Below are 21,225 nucleotides of genomic sequence, written 5' to 3'. Positions count from 1 at the left end.
TGCAATTCCCATCAAAATTCCAAAACACAACGTTTACAGACCGTGGAAGAGCAATACTCAACTTCATGTGCCAGTGGTCAAGGGGGAGGCTTAGCTGACAACTACCCACCCAGAAGATAAAAGCGATGTTGGAACATTTTCCGTAACCCTCTCTAGAGCATCCTTGGAACACCTTATGGACCTGGACATAGGCACCCAAATCCTCTCCTTCCTTGTCAGCGACTATGGGAATGGGTGGAGCCCGTTTGCAATATCCTATGTGATTCTTTCTTCAACACCCTCTGGCCTTAATGCGTTCTTGCTCTCACCCTGCCCATGCAATATCCACCATTCAAAAGACCTCCTGGAGTAAACATTCCCTTTGACTCGGTTCCTCTCATTCATAATCCTCCGAGCAACCATGGTAGTAAGCATTCAGGTCACTCTGAGTAATTTACTTGCAACCTAAATAATATGGGATGCCCTTTATCCTTTGACTTCTCATATCAAGGCAACTGGAAAGTGAAAACAAAAGTGGGGTCCCCCCAGGTGCCACGGGGTTAGAAACAGAGCAGGCGGGCATGAAGACCCAGCAGAAGCCTTTTCCCCTCCAGCCTCCCTCCCTAGCAAGTTGGTCCATCTTTGCCTCCAGCTGCTACTGGCACCTGGAAAACGGATACTGAGGCGCACAGTCCTCTCCCATTCTCTCCGTGGATTGACTGTTGCAGTCCTGGGAAACGGACGCCAGGCCCTGGCGAGTGTTTAGGCGACAACCCCCCACCAGCGCAGAGCCCCCTCCAATCCCAGAGAACCGCAGACTCTGTGTCTCCTGCAAGGCCAGGAGCCCCTGGGCTGGAGAAGGGTGTGTGGAGGGCACTTGCAGGGGCGGAGCTGCCATCTGCCTCACAGCCCAGCTCATGGAGACCCTGTTCCCCACCACCCAATCCTTCCCTCGAGTTCACAGACGGTGATCACGCTTTGAGACAGCACACCCATACCTCTCTTGAGAGCTCCAAGGAAGAATAAGGACACATTTCCGGTATCCACGTAGGCTCCAGGTTCCGAAGGTTCCAGACAAACAACCAAAGCCCTCAGGGATGCCAGCATGGACAGGATTTACCCTCCTAGCCATCCCCGTTTGAATTTTACCCACTTCCCACCTTGAACTCACAGCAAGTTTGGTCTTACTCCTTTCCTGTGCGTCTGGGAATTTAAGATTACTGAATGGCTCAGAAACAAAACAAAACAAACAAAAACAAAAAACAAAAAGAGAAAGTCGAGCTAATCTTTGGGTCTTCCTTTCCTCCTGCTGGCCAAATCCCAGGTGCCCACACTTAGCTATTTACAGCCCAAGAACCAGGTGTGAGGAGCCTAGAAAACCAACAATAAGAGGCATAACCCGCCCCCCACCCTTTCCAGGTGTTTTCAGTGTGGTCCGTCCTCTTCCCTCCTTCCTCCCCAAGAAGATGGTCGAGTCCTTAGGGTCGGTTCTTGGAGTTACGGCCTAAATCTCCTTCCTGATTCTCAGGGGAGAAATCTTCCAGCTGTGAAGCCTCAGAGCACCCCAAGCCCCTACTCCAGAGGGGTGGGGTGAGGTAACTGGGGCATCCCCTCAGTTGGAAGAGGCTCTCTGAGTGCGGTGTTGGGTCACAGGCACTTGCCAGCCTTTCTCCAAGATTTTCAATCAGGCCTATGACCCTGAGTAGAGACCTTCTCAAACCTTGGACAAGAGGTCCCCAAGAAAAGCAAAACAGGATTGCTGGTGGACGCATTTCCGTCCAGGGACAGAAGAAATGAATGCTGGGAAAGCAAGACCAGACAGGAGTGAAAGAGGATGCAATAAATAGCTTTACCTTCTGGAGGAGAGAGGCCTGAGGCGCGGATCCCTGAGTAGAAGCTGGTTTGGTGTTTTATAGGGCAGCTGGGTCCTCCCCTCTCCCTCATTGGTCCTGTTAGGACCCACACCAACACCTGTGCCTTCCTGGGGTTTTTCCCTCACAAGGCCCACAGCGCAGGGAGTCTGCTTTCCTCTTCCTCTCTTAGCTATAGCCCTCCAACTCTCCTCCAGATGAGCAGCTCCCAGCAAGAGACCCTGTCCCCCCAAAATAAAGTGATTGTTAAAGAGGTTGGCCCACGTGCATGTGCACGCGCACACACACACACACACACACACACACACACACACACACGCAGGTTTTTGTTTGGTTTTGGTTTTTCAAGACAGGGTTTCTCTGTGTTGCCTTGGCTGTCCTAGACTCACTTTGTAGACCAGGCTGATCTCAAACTCATAGCGATCCACCTGCCTCTGCCTCCAGAGTGCTGGGATTACAGGCGTGTGCCACCACACCCGGCTGTATATATAGGCAGTTTTGTTTTGTTGATTTTTCCAGACAAGGTTTCTCTGTGTCGCCTTGGCTGTCCTGGACTCGTTTGTAGACCAGGCTGGCCTCGAACTCACAGTGATCCGCCTGCCACTGCCTCCCAAGTTCTGAGATTCAACCACCCAGTTTATATACAGGCAGTTTAAAATGAGTGGATAGCCATGAGTAACCTTACCTGTTCTCTCATCCCTGAGTAGAAGCAGCTGGCTCACTAGGGTGAGGCCTACCATCATGGGAACCCTCATCATGGGTGAGGTGACCACTGAATGCAAGCAAGGAGGGGACTCTGGGCAGGCATCCTGTTAGGTGGGGGACATCCTGTTGTGGTAAAAACTGAGATGGTTTCCCCTGGTGCCCTGTATCAGCTTCAAGTCGTTTACACAACCCGCTTCCATCATGTCCAACAGCCTCTCCATTGCTGAGGGTGGAACCCCGGGCCTGGCATATGTTCAGCAAGAGTGCTCTACCACTGAGATCACCCCACTCCTCCTCCCCTCCACATGCCCCTTCCCCTCCACACCCCCCTCTCCTCCACGTCCACCCTCCCCTCCACACGCCTCCTCCCCTCCATGTCCCCTCCTCTCCACCCCCCTCCCCTCTATGTGCCCCCTTCCCCCCATACCCTCTCCCCTCCACATCCCCCCTCCCCTCCAGCCCGGAATGAGACACCCTCAGTTCCCAATCACTGATGTAAAACAAACATTATGACTCATCTCCTTTTTATGAATGAGCTGCTTCCTGCATGTATGTGCACCATGTGAGTGCACCGTGTGTGCCTGCTGCCCTTGCCTTGAAGGCCAGGAGGGGACATTGCATCCCCTGGAACTGGAGTTAGAGACAGTTGGAGCTGACATGAAACCAATGCCCTCTAGAAGAGCAGCCAGTGCTCTTAGCCACTGCGCCACCGCTCCAGCCCTCAGGGTCTCTCACGGCAACTACTTCCTAGCACCATAATGTGAGAAGACATTAACTGGTGTTTTGAGGAAAGGGGGTCAAACCCATGAAACACTTTCTTCAGGGTTCACAACTGTTCTGAGCATCACAGTAAACATTTAACTCTGTGTGGTAGTTTGGACAAAAATGGTCCCCATACCTGGGCGTGGTGGCACACGCCTTTAATCCCAGCACTCGGGAGGCAGAGGCAGGTGTATCGCTGTGAGTTCGAGGCCAGCCTGGTCTACAAAGTGAGTCTAGGACAGCCAAGGCTAACACAGAGAAACCCCGTCTCGGAAAAAACAAAAAAACGAAAAACAAAAACAAAAACAAAACCCCAAAACAACAACAAACAAAAAGCGAACAAACAAACAAAAAGAAAAAGAAAGAAAGAAAGAAAATGGTCCCCTTAGGCTCACAGGAAATGGCGTTATTTGAAAGGATTAGGATGTGCAGCCTTGTTTGAAGTGGGTGTGGCCTCATTGGAAGTGCGTCACTGGGGGGTGGGCTTTGAGGTGGTAGAAGCTGAAACCAGGCTCGTTCTCCCTTCCTGTTGCCTGGCCGACTCTAGGCTCCTTCCTCAGCACCGCGTCTGCCTGTGCGCCACCATGCTTCCTGCCAAGATGTTGATGGACTGAACCTGTCTGAACCTGTAAGCCAGCCTCAAGTAAAAGCTGTGGCCATGGTGTCTCTTCACAGCAACAGAAACCCTAATAAAGACACTCAACACTGCCTCAGCTGAGTGTATGGCCAAAGCCGCCTTCTGCCTGACGGCAGATCCCACTGTCTGGGCTCCTGCCATCTGTGCTGAATACAGCAGGCCTGAGAGGAACACCTGCTTCCTGTGATAGCTGGCTTCTCCGCCTCCTCGAGCAGGTCAGCGCTGCCTGATGAGGATTTCTATAAGTCTTGAGCATTTTGTGGCATTAAACATCTTTATGGTTTGAAGTCCTACTAGAGTTTTATAAATAGCCCTTGTTGCGTTAGTTGAGGCCTGTTCCCATGGCAGCCTTGGGCGCTTCCCTCAGAACAGACAGCAGGGAAGTGAGACCAAGGAATGGAGTTTTCTAGCACAGAAAGTCTGCAGCTTCTTTCCAAGAGATGACGCAGTGTGTGTGCACATGCGTCCGTGTGCACGTGGAAGCCGGAAGACGACCTGGCTGTCGTGAAAGGATGCGTGTGTTTGCACGTGTGCACAACGTGCATGTGGAAGCCGGAGGAAGACCTTTGATGTCATGAGAGGACAGATTTTTGTGGGCATATTTCAAAGATGGTTTCTAATGTGCTTATGTATTTGTTAGTCAGGGTTCTAGAGAGGAACAGAACAGAGAGAGAGAGACAGACACCGAAAGTGTGTAGTTTACTGAGTGGCTTATAGCCTGTGATACGGGCTAGTCCAACCATGGCTGTCTATTAACACACAGTCCAAGAATCCAGTAGTAGTTCAGTCTGTGAGGCCGGATGTCTGAGCTGGCCTTCCGTGCATGTCAGAATCTTGAGGTAGGCTCCAATGTCAGTGAAGGCTTGGACTTGCCTTGCCTTGAAGGGGAGCAATCAGGCCAGAGGAAAACTTCCTTCTTCCATGTCCTTTATGTACAGGGCAGCAGGAGGAGTGGCCTTCCCACTGCAAACGACTCAGTTAAAACACAAAACCAAAAAACAAAAGCTTCACAGGTGTACCAGGCCGACTGATTCTTAGTTAATTCCAGATGCGGTCAAGTTGACAACCAAGAGTAGTCAATGCACATTTTAAGTGCCCCAACTCAGGCGCTTCTTGGGTGTCCAAAGCACTTTTAAGACTCTTATGCCAGCTGAGCGTGGTGGCACACACCTGTAATCCCAGTGCTCGGGAGGCAGAGGCAGGCAGATCTTTGTGAGTTCAAGGCCAGCCTGGTCTACAAGGTGAGTCCAGGTTAGCCAAGGATACACAGAGAAACTCTGTCTCGAAAACAAAACAAAATGAAACAAAAAGACTTATGCCCCATAATCAGCACGCAAAGCTGAAGTGTCATGTATGTTAAGTAAGTGGTAAAAATAGGCCCGTGCTATGATAAAAACCCTGGCGTTGTGAAATCAGAGGATGGTATTTGGGAGCAGTGGCTTGCAGGGTTGATTCTAGCTAGCTGACTGACTGCTTCGGTGACGATATTAGCCATGTTGGTGACAGCTGAGTGTCCCTCAACACTGGGTGGCCTGGGTCAAGCCAGCACTCAGCACAGGTAGCTTAGGAATTCGTTTGGAAGCATTGTTTTCCATGTTCCTTCGCTGACTGTCTGTACACAGGATCTCACGTGTCCCGGGCTGGCGATGCAGCTGGGGGTGAGTTCCCTCTGACTTCCCAAGTGCTGGGATCACAGGCATTCACCACTCTGCTGAGCTTGTGTGGTTGCACGCTCCTTTTTAAAACTACTTTTACTGTATGTGCTGTGGGTTTTGCCTGCATGTGTAGTGGCAGATTGTTCTGTATGCCTGGTGCCCGTGGAGGCCCAAGAGTGTTGTCAGATTCCTTGCATGTGGAGTGTCAGATGATTGGTTGTGAGCCACCATGTGGGTTCTGAGAACTGAACCAGGGTCTCCTGGAAGTGCCTTTAGCTGCTAAGCCATCTCTCTAGCCCCTCTTTAGTGACATGATTCTCCTGTTACACCTCAGGGGTAGGAAGCAAGAACAGTGACCTCTTTTTTTGTTGTTGTTGTTGTTGTTTTTTGTTTTTTGTTTTTCCGAGACAGGGTTTCTCTGTGTAGCCTTGGCTGTACTGGACTCACTTTGTAGACCAGGCTGGCCTCGAACTCACAGCGATGCGCCTGCCTCTGCCTCCCGAGCACTGGGATTAAAGGCGTGCGCCACCACCGGCCGGTGACAGGGCCCTCTTAAAGCATAAACTGATGTTAACCTTTTTTACTCACAAGCTGTTCTCACCCCAGATATTTGTCACAGCCATGGAAAGCGGAGACACACAGTGGGTATGACTGCATGCTCATCTTTAGGGGGAAACTATAACCCTCAATAAACGGCATGAAAGAACAAGGCGTTTCACCAGCTCCTTTACATTTATTTAGGAGGTAGGGGAGGGCGGCAGAGGGGTCACAGGAGAATTACCTACAGGGAAAGGGTGAGGGGCTCTGCGGGGGTGTTCAGGAACGCAGTGACTGTTTCTCTAGGCACAGAGGAGAGGGTGCGTCTGTAAGTACCTGGTGCGAGTCCTGTAGTAAAACCTACTTTCATGAATGGGCACAGTGGGGTACACTACCTGCTGCGTTCATACGTGCTTCTAGTTTTTTCTATATACAGTATATGATCACTTTTAACAAATGTACAGCTTTGGGGGCAGGGGAAACAGATCTTTCTTATTATAAAAGCACAGCATTAAACATAAAACCAACATGGGCCAGCCACATTACAACCAAAGACCAAGAGAAAGCAAGAGCAGCCACCCAGCACCCAGCTTCTTCCCACCAGCAGTTTTTGTGGCCCTGGCTCCTGTGGGCTCTGAAGAGCGGCCTGCCTTTGACACTGACAGGTGAGTGAGCGCCTGTTCACACCAAGTCCAGCCTCCGGAGGGTAGGCCCTCCCTGAAGGAGGGTTAGCAGAGAGGAATGAATTAAAAACAAAAAACAAAAACGTGCTCTTCAACTAAAGGCACTTGTCACAGAGTCGTCCCTTGCTGTTTCCCGGGCATGGTGAGTGAGTGAGAGGCTGTGGGACAGACGCCGAGCGAGCGGCCCCTGCTACTTTCACCAGATCTATACACAATAAATAAATCTTAGTGGGTGGTCGTTTTCACGCTCCCTGGAAATTAGACTACCTTTTAGGGTCATTTAAGGAGTAACACACCTTTTCCTAAGCCAAGCTTTTCTGTGTCTCCCATGGGGTCGGTGCCAGAATAGCTTCAGGGCTTAGAGCAGCAGTTGCTCACGGTGCATCAAAAAAGACAGTCCCCAAAAAGCACCCTCCCCGAGTCCACGCCTGGAGCTCCTCTGCCTGCATGCCAGTCTCTGGGGGCCTCAGATCTTGGTGACGTAGTTGTTGGGAAACAGGCCCTGCTTGCCTCGCAGTCTACCAGTCCACCAGCCAGAAGGATCTGTGGAGGGAAAAGCAGCGCTGAGTGTGGGCCACAAGCAAGCCTGCTCCTGCGGGCTCAAGTGACTTGGTTCCATTCATATTGCTTCCTTCTGTGCTTTACTATGTTGGGGGAAAGTTGCTTGTAGAGACTGACCCCCTCCAGGGCTGAGGGTATGTCTCCCTTGAGGAGCTATTTTGCTTAGCATGTGCAAAGCCTTGGGTTCCATCACCCCACTGGATGGAACCCCAAGCCACTCTAGTGCTATATGCTTGGTAGTCCTAGCACTCAGAAAGTGCAAATAGGAAGACCAAAAGTTTAATGTCGTTTTCAGCTACACGGCAAGGCTGAGGCCAGTCGGGGCTACATAAGACTCTTTAAAAAAAGAAAGAAAAAGAAAAGAAGAAAGAAAGAAAAAGAAGAAGAAGAAGAAGAAGAAGAAGAAGAAGAAGAGGAAGAAGAAGAAGAAGAAGAAGAAGAAGAAGAAGAAGAAGAAGAAGAAGAAGAAGAAGAAGAAGAAGAAGAAGAAGAAGAAGAAGCTGCTGCCGGGCAGTGGTGGTGCATGCCTTTAATCCCAGCACGTGGGAAACAGAGGCCTGAGTTTGAGGCCAGCCTGGTCTCCAGGCTGTTCCAGGACAGCCAGGGCCACACAGGGCTGGAGAGATGGCTTAGAGGTTAAGAGCACTGCCTGTTCTTCCAAAGGTCTGCAGTTCTATAATGAGATCTGGTGCCCTCTTTCTGGCCGGCTGGCTGACATGTAGGCAGAGCATTGTATAAATAATAAATTGGGGGGGGGGGAGGGAGAGAGAGAGAGAGAAAGAGAGAGAGAAGAAAAGAGAAAGTGCCAGGCAGCAGTGTCTGTTTTGGGGAGCACTGGTTCTACCTCATTCCCTTGCTCCCGACTTCACTCCAGACCTATCAGGGAGCCGTCTCAACACAGCTCTTTATAATGTTTTCCTATTTCAGTAGTTTATCAAGATCTGTGTTTGTTGTTTATTTTTCAGACTCAGGCTGGCCCCAAACTTCCTGTATAACAGGATGGCCTTGAGCTTCTGCTTCTCCCGCCTCCTCCCCCTGAGTCCTGGGATCTCAGGCACGCACCGTTCAACAGGCCCAGTTTGATGCAGCACCTTGAGATGGACATGTAGCTACGAGCTGAGCTATGTCCTTGGCCAACAGCTATGATTTTCTGGCCTCTCAGGTTTCTACAATTTTGGGAGCCCCTTCCCACAAGGGCTAGGAAAATTCTGTCATACTTCTAGGGCATTTTTTAAAAATAAATTTAAATATTTATTTAGATTTTTATCTTGGTTTGGTGGAATGAGGAAAAAATCTAAAGTGGTTACTTTGAAGTGAGACATGAAGAGTTATGATCACAGCTGCCAATGTCTCCACTTATTTCCTCTCTGAGAGCCCCAGGAGCAGTGCAGGGGCAGGGAGGGTACTTATTTCCCCAGCACGTGGATGTGAGTGTCTCCACTCTCACCACAGTGACGAACTCACTCAGAAAGGTCCGAAAACTAAGCTTTTGGTTACTCATTTGGTGGGAAAACTTGACCTGAGCTTATGTGGCTTTGTCCAACTCAACGTGTCACATCGTAATTGTGTATGTGAGTGTTTATATGTTGTCTGTGATGTCATGAACACACACTTGTGCACCTTCATGCCCTTCCTTAAAAGGGGCATTTAAAAAAATTTCTTAGGCCGGGTGTTTAATGCCAGCACTCGGGAGGCAGAGGCAGGCGGATCGCTGTGAGTTCAAGGCCAGCCTGGTCTACAAAGCAAGTCCAGGACAGCTAGGGCTACACAGAGAAAACCTGACTCAAAAAACCAAAAAAGTTTTAGATGGGTCTGATAGATCAGGTGTGTAAACCCAATTACTTGGGAAGCTGAGGCAGGAGGATCACAAGTCTGACCTTGTGCCTGGGCTGTAGAGTGAATTCAAGACCAGCCTGGAAAACCTCGTGAGATGCCATCCTAAAATAAAAAGGCAGAAGACCGAGAGCACAGCCTAGTGGCAGAGTGCTTTCTTAGCACGCACAAGACCTTATGTTCAATCCTTGGCATTGTAAAAGCTTTGACCAAATAGCTTGAGATCTACCTTCTGTCTACACCAGTGGCTCTCAACCTTCCTGACGCTGGGACCCTTTAACACAGTTCCTCATGTTGTGGCGACCCCAACCATAAAGTTATTATTATTGTTTTGTTTTTCAAGGCAGGGTTTCTCTGTGTAGCCCTGGCTGTCCTGGTACCAGCTCTGTAGATCAGGCTAATCTCGAACTCACAGATATTCGCCTACCTCTGCCTCCCAAGCGCTGGGATTAAAAGCGTGGGCCATCACTGCCCAGCCCGTAAAATTATTTTCATTGCTACTTCATAGGTGCAATTTTGTTACTGTTACGAATCATACATAGTGTAAATATCTCCTATGTGGGATATCTGACAAGTGAGCCCTGTGAAAGTGACACCCCCACCCCCCAAAGGGGTCATGTGGTGGTCTGAGTAGGTTTGGCCCTCACAGACTCATGTATGTGAATGCTTGGGCCGTAGGGAGTGGCACTATTGGAAGGTGTGGCCTCGTTGGAGGAAGTGTGTGGCTGTGGGGATGGGCTTTGAGGTCTGGGTGGTGCTCAGGCTGTGCCCAGCGTGGCACATAGACTCTTTCTGCTGCCCGGCAGTTCAAGACGTAGACCTGTGGGCTCTTCCAGCACCATGTCGGCCTGGATCCCGCCATGCATTCCACAGCGATGAGAATGGACTGAACCAGCACCAATGAAAGGTTTTCCTCGGTAAGAGTTGCTGTGTTGCCGTGGTCAAGGCTCTCCTCACAGCAATGAAAGCCTAACTAAGACAGGTTGAGACTCATGGGTTGAGAGCAGCTGGTCTCCACCCTTCTGATAAGTGAGCCTGTGAACTCCCAGCATGCCTTGGGAGGCCAGCGCTGCCAGCCACGCACTCACCTTCTTTGATAATATCGATGACATCGTTGGCATTGAAGCTGAGTTCGTCTGTGTCCTGAGCGTCGTAGGCGTACAAAGCCTTGCACTGTGGCACTTGAGGCTTGGGCTTGGGCTGTGGCTTTGGCCGGCCCCCTGCTGGGGGAGGCCTGCTGGTCGTTTGTCTTCGGACTCTGTGGAGAGAGCGCAACCATGTGAGACCCGGCCACCAGCAGGAAGCCGCACTGCTTTTTGCTGGCTGCAGCAGGGTCTACGCTGTCTGGTTCAAACGCCTTTGCCTGCTGAGCCATCTTTCCAGCCTTCATACTATGCTGCAGTGTCTCTAAGGTGCATAATTACGACTTGTTTGTATGAGGGAGCTCTTTTTTGAGACAGGGTCTCAGGTAGCCCAGGCTATCCTCAAACTCACTATGGAGCCACGAATGGTCTTGAACTTCTGATCCTCATGTTTCCACACCCCAAGGGCTGGGATTACAGACACGCACTATCATAGCCTCATGGCCTCAAAATATGCTTGGTAAGCATCCTGCATTCCCAGTCCTATGAGCGAGTGCTTTACACCTGCATCTGAAACAGTTATTTAGGATGTTTATATAAAGCACTCTTTATTTTTATTTGTTTTAAATTATTTATTTATCATATATACACAGTTTTGCCTTTATGTACACCAGAAGAGGGCACCAGATCTTATTACAGACAGTTGTGAGCCACCATGTAGTTGCTAGGAATTGAACTCAGGACCTTTGAAAGAGCAGGCAGTGCTCTTAACCTCTGAGCCATCTCTCCAACCCCCCAAAAAGCACTCTTTTAAAAAGGACAGAGAGGGCTGGAGAGATGGCTCAGAGGTTAAGGGCACTGGCTGTTCTTCCAAAGGTCCTGAGTTCAACTCCCCAGCAACCACATGGTGGCTCACAGGTGCCACCAAGCCTGACAATCTGAGTTTGATTCCCAAGCCCCACACGGTGGAAGAGAGACCTGATACTCAAAAATTGTTCTCTGTCCTCCACAAGTGCACCATGGCATGTACATCCATACCTACACAATACACTGGTAAATAGATGTAATTAAAAATAGAAGTGTTGGGCTGGAGAGATGGCTCAGAGGTCAAGAGAACTGACTGCTCTTCCCGAGGTCCTGAGTTTGATTCCCAGCAACCACATGGTGGCTCACAAACATCTATAATGTGATCTAGTGTCCTCTTCTGGCCTGCAGGCATATATGCAGACAGAGCACTGTATACAAAATAAATAATTTTAAAAAATTGAAGTGTTGGGCTGGGCAGTGGTGGAGCACACCTTTAATCTCAGCACTCAGGATATAGAGGCAGGTGGATCTCTGTAAGTTTGAGGCCAGCCTGGTCTACAGAGGGAGTTCCAGGACAGCTAGGGCTACACAGAGAAACTCTGTTTAAAAAAAAACAATGGACAAAACAAACAAACAAAAAATAGAAGTGCCTGGGGTAAGTACCATGGGAGGAGCAGGCTCTTAAGCCTAGCCATGTTTACTGACAGCCACAAGGACAGAGAGTAACATGGAGTGAGTGCCTTATCCCCACTGTTAGTTACAGGAAGGCTCTTCACCCAATTTGAGCTACACTGTCAAGAGGCCACAGCCTTGTATTTGGTGGGCCCTGTGACAGGCAGATGTGCACTAGGTGTGTATTTGGTGGGGCCCTGTGACAGGCAGATGTGCACTAGGTGTGTATTTGGTGGGGCCCTGTGACAGGCAGATGTGCACTAGGTGTGTATTTGGTGGGGCCCTGTGACAGGCAGATGTGCACTAGGTGTGTATTTGGTGGGCCCTGTGACAGGCAGATGTGCACTAGGTATGTATTTGGTGGGGCCCTGTGACAGGCAGATGTGCACTAGGTATAGTGAACTAGCTGCATCAGGTAAGAGCCGGATGGGGTGGGCACTGGATGCCAGGCTGTGTTGAGGCCCTTGAACATTGTCCCTGCCCCCAGCCCTGCAGAAAACAGCAAACCCCAGGACACCAGCTCTTCACCCCAGGCCTCCACCCAAAATGACAGACAGACTGACTGACCGATTCATGGATTATCACAACAATTTCCAACCCAATATCCATTGGACATCTCCCCTCTCTGAGAAGTGCTTGCCCAGGGTACATTTGGTCTATACTGGAACCCTGGTTCACGAGCCCTGGCTGAAGGAAGGACCCCTGTTCACCAGGTGAGGCGGCACACGAGGCTGTGAGCAGTCCTGGTGCCTACACACTGCTGTGCTGGAGCCTCGGAGCCAAGGCCACTAAGTCAGCACAATTGATGGTATTCGGAGTGCAAGGAAGTAAAATATAAAACACCACCATGCCTCAGGACACTCAAGGGACACACTGGAAAGCTGTTCACAAGGGAGCTTGACATGATGGGAGGAGATCAGTACACAGGGGAGAGGTGGGGTATGGCTCAGGAGGCTAAACACTTGCCTAGCAAGCACAAATTCAGGGTTCAATTCCCAGCCCTGAGTAAGCCAAACAGCGTGCGCCCATAGTCCATAATAAGCACTGGGGAGATACAAGCAGGATGATTAGAAGTTCAAAGTCACCTTCGGCTACATAGCGAGTTTGAGGCCAGCCTGCTGTACATGAGACTCACATAACTAAAATTAAATAAATACAATTAAACAAGAGGGCGATACACACCTGGTTGTATTTTGTGTATTAGTAAAGATAAACCCCAAATTGAGACCGAGGGCTAGTAAGATGATTCTGGGTAGAGATACTTTGCCACCAGGCCTGATGGCCTGAGCTTGGTTCTCAGGACCCACACCACGTAACAGAAGGAGGGGAGTGATTCCCTAAAGTTGTCCTCTAACCTCCATACATGTGCTGTGGTACACACACACACACACACACACACACACACACACACACACACACACACACACACACACGTAATCATAACTGAAAATATAAATTTTAATAATAACTGAGTCTATATATGTAAAATGTCCACAACAGGCCAACAGATTAACAATGAGGTGGGAAGATGTTGAGGAAAAGGTTTCTTTCTTTTCTTTTCTTTCTTTCTTTCTTTCTTTTTTTTTTTTCTTTCTTTCTTTGTGTGTGTACCCCTGGCTGTCCTGAAACTCTGTAGACCAGGATGGCCTTGAACTCAGAGATCTGCCTGCCTCTGCATCCCGAGGGCTGGGGTTAAAGTTGTGGCACCACCTCTGCCCTGCTTGAGGGGAAAGGTTCATGAGGGGCAAGTGTCCTAAAATGAGAACATGGCCACAGCACACAACCTTTTTTAAGTGAGTTGGTCCTCTGGTGCACCACAGCTCCACACAGCTCCTCCTGAAACGACGGGAGTGCGAGGCTGTGGCTGCACCGTTCACTGCGGAGCCTTGGGATGCCTCAGGCCTTGTGTGCTGGGAGCTGCTGAAAGTGTCCCAAGAACTGGGTCAGAGTGGAAGCAGGATTGCCCAGACGTCCGCCTCCATGTAGCTACTACATGGTCTGTTGTTGTTCATTATGGTTTTGAGACAGGGTCTGTACTTGAATTCAGGGACACGGAAGTCTATGCAGACGAAGAGCCGACTAACACTTGGGTTTAGCAGACTGGTGGCCTGGAAGCAGGGGAGCGTGCAGCCACAGTCACAAGACCCAGGGCTAGGTTAGAAAAAGCCCCTGCAGTCTCCAAATCCAGGCAATCTCTTTAGTGTCACTAGGTGGCGATCCTGTGTAGTAAATGTGTATAATAAATGTAGTAAATGTGGCTTTCACTGTGCTGCCAGAAACTGATTAATGAGGCCTTTTGGGTACCAGGAGCTGGCCACTCCCTGCCAGGGTGACTGCCAACTCAGTGCTGAAGGGCCTCTGAGCAGAGCTGGCTCAGTCCACATCAGAGCTAATGGCTCCAACTTCCAGGAATTGTGTCAACTACTTGTGAAACACAGTCATTAAAAATTAAATCTTACAAACTTACAATTAAATTAGAACAAATAAATACGCATGCTTCGTCGTCTTCTGTCTCTGTTCTGGAGGTTAAGGAAGTCTGTTACTGATGTAAGGTGGGAACGTTGTAATGCTGGGTGGATGACTGCCAATCCACCCGCCCCCTCCAACACACACATACACTCTTTCAGTGTGGCCATGCTGGGGGCCCAACACCTGGCCACGGTGCGTATTTACGACATGTTTTAGTTTGCTTCTTATTGCTGCCATAAAACACTGACCAAAACAAGCTGGGTTTGTTTGGCTTCCATGCTCTGCTTGCATTTCACCACAAGGGAGATCGGGGCAGGAACCCAAGGGCGAGACTGAAGCAAAGACCACGGAAGAACGCTGCTCACTAGCTTGCTCACTTTGCTTCCTCAGGTAACGCGTACCACCTGCCTAGGGGGAGCACTGACAACATCAATCACTTAAACAAGAAGATGCTCCAGAGACTTGCCTACTGGCAAAACTGGTGGACGCAATTCATCAGTAGATGTCTATCTTCCCAGATAACCCCAGCTTGTGTCAAGCTGACAAAAACTAAGCCACAAACAGCCAGGAACTGGCAACTGTTGTGATTCGGGTTTTTTTTTTTTTTTTGGTTGTTGTTCAGTTCCATTGCTCACCCGCCTGTCACTGGTCAGGAGACCCTACCAGTAATAACCCAAATTCATCCTGATCTAAAAATGTTTTCCTGGGGCTAGAGAGATGGCTCGGCAGCTGAGACCAGTTGCTGTTCTTGCAGAGAACCCTGGTTGGGTTCCCAGCACCCAAATGGTGACTCTCAACTATCTGTAACTCCAGTTACTGGAGCTCTGATGCTCTCCTCTGGCTTTTGAGGGCACCAGGCACACACAATGGTGCACAGGCACACATCCAGGCAAAATACCTACACACACAAAAAGGTGAAAATAAAATTATTGTATCTTTTGTCCCTTAACACAACAAGTATATAAAGGATCTACTTAACCGCCCAGGCTTTTGAGACAGGGTCTCTCTGTGTAGCCTTGGCTGTCCTGAAACTCACTCTGTAGACCAGGCTGGCCTCGAACACAGAGATCCTCCTGCCTCTGCCTCCTGAGTGCTGGGATTAAAGGTGTGCACCATCACCATCTGGATAAACTCTCTTTTTTTGGGGGGTGGGGGGATGCTTTTCAAGTATAACCACACCATAACTCAGAATGCAGCTCACTTTTTTCCCCAAAGAACCCAAAGAACGCATTAGGGTTGCGTGTTGAGATTTTTTGCCTGGCAAGGCAAACCCTATGCTATTGGTGGGGGAAGACTACAGTGCCAGCACTGAGATAAATGGCAGTTGGCATTCAGGGTCTCACAGAACACCAGAGGACTCTTCTGAGATATGAAAAACTAACTGGCATCAGACCTCCCCAAATCGAAGACTAGTTGAAGCCCGGTCCACAGGATGTGGGTGTGATGCTGATCCATGTGGCGCACAGAGCACAGGGCAAGAAGGAATTTGTGACTTAAGGGTGTCCATATTGAGCACAGTGTCTAGTGACAGCTACAACACCAGTGTGCCCTGCCTCCGCTCTGTACTCTGAACTGTACATATGAACCACTCACATACTGGGGAGTGCTCCCCCTGCCTAGCTCCCTAGCAACAAAGGCAAAAGAATTTCCCCGGCTAAGTATGCAGCTATGCAGTAGATTTTGCTTAGAATGTGTAAGGTTCCAGGTTGGATTCCTAGAACCTCAAAAAACAGCTCCCACAACTCAAGTTGCATTGTGCTTTGTTGCCTATTTAGTCTTTCTATAATCTTTTCTCCCCCTTTTTCTTTTCTTTCTATAATCTTTAAGGAAATCCAGAAAGGTGGGATTTTGATCTAGTATCTATTTTTTTTCATTATATATGCTTTTTAAAAAAAAGTTTAATCAATCAATTGACTTGCTGGTGTGTGTAACACTTGTCAGGGCTCTTGTATGGAGGTCAGAGGACACCTTTGTCGGGGTGGGGGCTGGGGTGGGGTCTCTTCTCTCTATCACTTGGGTCCTTAGGGGTCAAAGACATGGCTTCAGCCTTGGTAACAGTACTCTTAGCTTCTGAGTCTTCTTGCCAGCTCTTGGTTATTGGCATCTTATCTTTTCCACATGTGTACCAAAATTACCACCAAGCACCGGCATGGGCTGTCCATTAAGCATGGTGTGGTAGACATTAATGAGTGAAAGCGAAAGGAACCAATGATGACCCAGACTCATGCCCATCCCTCCAACTGCGCCACACCGCCTTCTGTGAACTTCCTAAAATCAGCTCCTATCACTGTCAAGGTGGGTGGGCGTGCCGGGGAGAGCTGGAGAGCAAGCTTTTGAATATCGCTGCTTTTGTTCTGGAGATGTGAAATTTCTTGAATTTCCAAGAAGAAAAAGAATGGAGTCTCGTCGTTGTATTGGCTTTTAAAATCGTGTTCTGCTCCAAAGGTTGAAACCATAGATATTACTGGAAATGTGGGAGTGGGTGCCAGGAATTCCTAAGACCTGGGGGCAGCCTGGCCCAGGTTCTGGCTGCTTCCAGAGCCTGTGGGTTGAGAATATTGCTATTGGATACTTACTGGAAATTTTAAGCCTTTTGAAAATACGACTCCATTAGGAGAGTCCTGCCTGACCCCAGACACCCAAGCAGTACTTAAAGCTCCTAAGTAGCCCTCCTTTGCTGTGTGGCCGGAAATCTTACCACCCAGCACCTACTCCTGTTTTGCTGTTTCCCTAACTTTTTGTTGGCTTAACCTCTGGGGCATCTTGAAAGCTCCTACAGCCATCCTCTCCTTTAGAAATGGCAGGAGGCATTTCTAGTCTTGGCTTTGATTCTTTCACGCTGCAGTGACCGGAGGGAAAGCTGTCCAGCACACACGTTGGCCAGATCAAGAGTTGCTATGGATTGCTCTGAAAGTGGGCGCTTCTGTGATGACTGCAGTCTGTCTTTATCTCTTGAGACTCGGGGCAGATCTTTTGAGACAGGACCTTACTATGTAGCCCTGGCTGGCCTGGAACTCGCTATGTAGATCAGGCTGGCCTGAATCTCACAGAGACACCTGCCCCTGCCTTCTGAGTACTGGGATTAAAGGTGTGCTCCAACATTACAGAAAAAGAAAAGAAAGGAAATAAAAAAAAAAAAGAAAAAAAGAAAGAAAGAAAGAAAGAAAAGAAAAGGAGGAGGAAGAGAGGGAGAGGAGACACACACACAAATAGAATTTGTTGGAATGACAACTAGTTTAGTGAACTTCCTGCTTTCTCCAAAACCAGCTGACTAAATGGAAACTAAGCCGATCCATTCCTGGACAGACCTGAGGTGCCAATGACAGTATTTCATATTAGCCATGGTACAAGATCCAAAAGAAATAATGGCTGTCAGGAAATATGTCTGTCAGGACAAAGACCACTAAAGGGTGGGAGAGAGAAAGGCAGGATAAAGCTCAGGGCGTAAAGGACCAGAGAGGAGCTGTGGGGTCGGCTTCCAGCACGCAAGTCTAAGGCGAGCCTCTGCCGCTTTGATCTCACTAGGCAACCTCGTGTGTGTGTGTGTGTGTGTGTGTGTGTGTGTGTGTGTGTGTGTGTGTGTGTATAAACGTACAACATGGTTTATTTTTTTGGCAAAGAGAAACTGTTAAATTTAGGTAGCCACAAGGCTCCTAAAATGCCACGACCAAGCTCTCTGCCACATTAGAAACTGAATTTTCAAACTTGTGTAGTAGAAAATAAATGCTAGGTTCCTATTTCCTTCGCCCCTTGTTTGTTTGTTCATTTGCTTTAAATAAAAACATTTATTTTTTTATTTTATGCGAATGTGTGTTTTATGTATGTATACCACCTGTGTGTAGTACCCCAGAAGTCCAGGGTGTCTAATCCCCCTAGAACCAGAGCTAAGGGGGTTGTGAGCCACCGTGTAGGTGCTGGGGACTGAACTCAGGTCCTCCGTAAGATCAGCCAGTGCTCTTAGCCACCGAGCCATCTCTCCAGGTCCCCTTTCCCCACTATCCTTGTGTTTTTCTTTCTCCCAGACACATGGTCTCAGTCTTTAGCTGAAGTTGGCCTGGAACTCAAACTTATAGTAATCCTCCTGCCTCAGTCTCCTAAGTGTTGGGATTATAGGCAGGAGCCACCATGCTCAGCTAAGTCCCTAGTTTTTTGGGTGGGGAGGTGTTTCAAGACAGGGGTTCTCTGTGTAGCCTTGGCTGTCCTGGACTCCCTTTGTAGACCAGGCTGGCCTTGAACTCACAGAGATCCACCTGCCTCTGCCTCCCAAGTGCTGAGATTAAAGGCTTGTGCCACCACGTATGGCTTCAAGTCCCTATTTTTTAAAGGACTGTCTACAAAGCAGGCCTAAGTGTGTACTGAGGAGACTGGCTAGAATTCTTGTAGTTACTGCACTTGAGAGTGCTAATGTCAGAGTTATACATACGACAGATAAGCATATTGCCTATTGGACAGTCCCTCCTCCCAGCCTCCCAGCTGGTCTCGCACAGCAGCCTATGTGCATGGCATTAGGACCTGGGGAGTGGGTGGGGGGAGGGGAGGGTGTGAGAAGACCTAAACAGGGCTGGAAGGGAGCAGCCTTGGTGAAGACCCAAGACCCGGCATTCCTACATTGCCTGCTTTTGGCTGACAGATGCTCCCAGATGGCCCATATGCAAGTCTGCAACATGCAAGGCGGGCTGGGAAGATGGTATTGCTTGCCAAAACCAAAGCAAATAGGAAGCCAGCAGACAGCATGAGGAGGCTCGGGGCGGTGATGGCTCATGATCCGCTTGACTACTTTGGAACACGAAACGGGGCCCAGAAGGGAACTCGTGACTATTTCAGTGATGCTAATGTCATGCATACAAATAGCATCTGGGTTGTCCAGTGAAAAAGCCCACTACCTTAACAGCACCTTCCCAACACACCCTTCCACGAGTCTTATCAATCAGACACCAGTTGCCTTTTTGAGACTTCTGGTCACCCTGTGTTCCTTCCTTGGATGAGTGGCACCCATATTGTCAGGGAACTCAGTAGAGATGTACCCAGGAAGACGGCTCAGCTGATACTTGGGTTGCTGTACAGATATGAGGGCCTGAGTTCAGATAACCAGCACCCACCAGGATGTGGGTGGCCCAGGATGTGTCAGTGTGTGCCTGTCATCCCAGAGCTGGGGAGTCAGGAGAAGAGGATTGCTGAGGCCGACTAGCCCAGCTCCCAGTGAGCTCTAGGCCCAGTGAGAGGCCATGTCTCAAACAATAAGGAGGTGAGAAAAAGGATGACAGCTGAAATCCACAAGTGTGTGACAGGCACATATGCATACAAGCATTGCCATATTCAAATTTTGGGGGGGGGGAGGTGGTCCAGCAAACCCTCCAGGCCGTTCTGGTGAACAGTAGGATTTGAGGACCCCAGCTGGAAGCTGAGCCAGTCAGCTCAACTGAGTCCTGGCAACTGGGTGGGCTACAGCTACTTACATAAGAGAAGGTAGCATCCGTCTACTAATAAAGATTAAAGTGCCTCCTGTCTGCAGCTCAACGGTGAGCATGAGCTAAGGCTTGACGGGGGAAACGGAACTCTAGGAGAGAACACAAGGTCTATGTGGTCTTTAGAAAGATGTGGTTGAGGCAAAAGAACATGGAGGTGCCCAGGAGGCCGCCACTGGGGGAGAGGAGCTGTGTTTTTCTTCCCAGCACGGGTCTATTTTGCACACTCTTCTCCTGGTTCTCCTTTAAAAGTGTCTCCGCTGTTCTCGAGACAACAGAGAGAAAGCTGGAACCGGGCATGAGGACTAGAAGAGGCAATGGTCTGCAGTGGGCCCTTGGCTGGGTCCAGCAGCTAGAACCACTCAGTCCGCGCCTGAGAATCAGAGAGCTGGGAGGCACCTTAAAGGCCACACCGGGTCGGGCCTGCGAGGTGGTTCCCTGGGCAAAGGTGCTTGCCGCCAAACTGAGGACCCAGGTCCGACTCCTTGAACATGCATTGTGAAAGGAGGAGGGGAGTGACTCCAGAAAGTTGTCCTCTAACCTTCACACGTGTACCACTGCGTGATGTGTCTCCCTTCTCAACGCACACAAATGCACACTACATAAACAAAGAGACGTTAAAGGCTCACTAGGTCGACTGTAATCTCATGATCACTTTCATTGCTACCAGCATTATCACCACCACCACCACCTTTATCACCACCATTATGGTCAAGCGACCGCTGGCTGAGTTGTGTTCTCTACCTACAAGTACCACGCTAAGCCTACGACGCACACTGCTCCCTCTCCTAATATGCCGATGAGCATGATGGTACCACATCAGTCTACACAGGGAAACCGAAGCCTGGGGCAGCCAGTGGCAAGCCTCAAGTGTCCTGACAAGTTTTCATTATCAACGTGATGCGACCTAGAGTCATCGGAGAAGAGGGAACCTTGGTGGAAGAACTGCCTTGATCAAATTAGCCTGTGGTCGTCTCTGTGAGAAACAGTCTTGATTAGTAATTGATGTGGAAGAGCCTAGACCATTCAGGCAGTGCCACCTCTAGGCAGCTGGTCCTGCATTACATAAGAAAGCTGGCTGAGTGAGTCAGGAGAGCCAACAAATGAGCCTCAATCCTCTACGGCTCCTGCCTTCAGGTTCCTGTCCTCACTCCCCTCGGTGATGGAGTACGACCTAGAAGCGTGAGCCAAACACTCTTTCCTCCCCCAGTTGCTGTGGTCAGAGTGTTTTATCTCAGCAACACTAAGCAAACTAAAAACGTAAGGTGACAGAGCCTCTCCCTCAGGCTTGACTTCTGCATCTGACAGCTCTGCTCAGCAATGACCAGACACGCCGAGCCTGAATTCTAAGGTGCTTCCTAGAGCTTAAGGCGGTTCACCTTTGAGTGGCTAGGATATCTTTCTTTCTTTCTTTCTTTCTTTCTTTCTTTCTTTCTTTCTTTCTTTCTTTCTTTCTTTCTTTCTTTCTTTTTGAGACAGGGTTTCTCTGTGTAGCCTTGGCTGTCCT

General features: G+C 49.4%; 1 protein-coding gene across 1 annotated transcript in view; it reads right to left on the bottom strand.

Moving 5' to 3' along the window:
* Window positions 1-7,226: 7,226 nt before the first annotated feature.
* Myo1e (myosin IE) overlaps window positions 7,227-21,225 on the bottom strand; it is a 196,209-nt gene continuing 182,210 nt past the window's right edge. The window contains 2 exon segments of the mRNA XM_051156748.1: window positions 7,227-7,372; window positions 10,312-10,481. Of these exon segments, the coding sequence (XP_051012705.1) occupies window positions 7,296-7,372; window positions 10,312-10,481 (247 nt within the window). The 3' untranslated portion in view covers window positions 7,227-7,295.

Source organism: Acomys russatus, chromosome 14, assembly GCF_903995435.1.
Source record: "Acomys russatus chromosome 14, mAcoRus1.1, whole genome shotgun sequence".
NCBI classification, from domain to species: Eukaryota; Metazoa; Chordata; class Mammalia; order Rodentia; family Muridae; genus Acomys; species Acomys russatus.
This window is presented reverse-complemented; position numbering and strand designations above follow the sequence as displayed.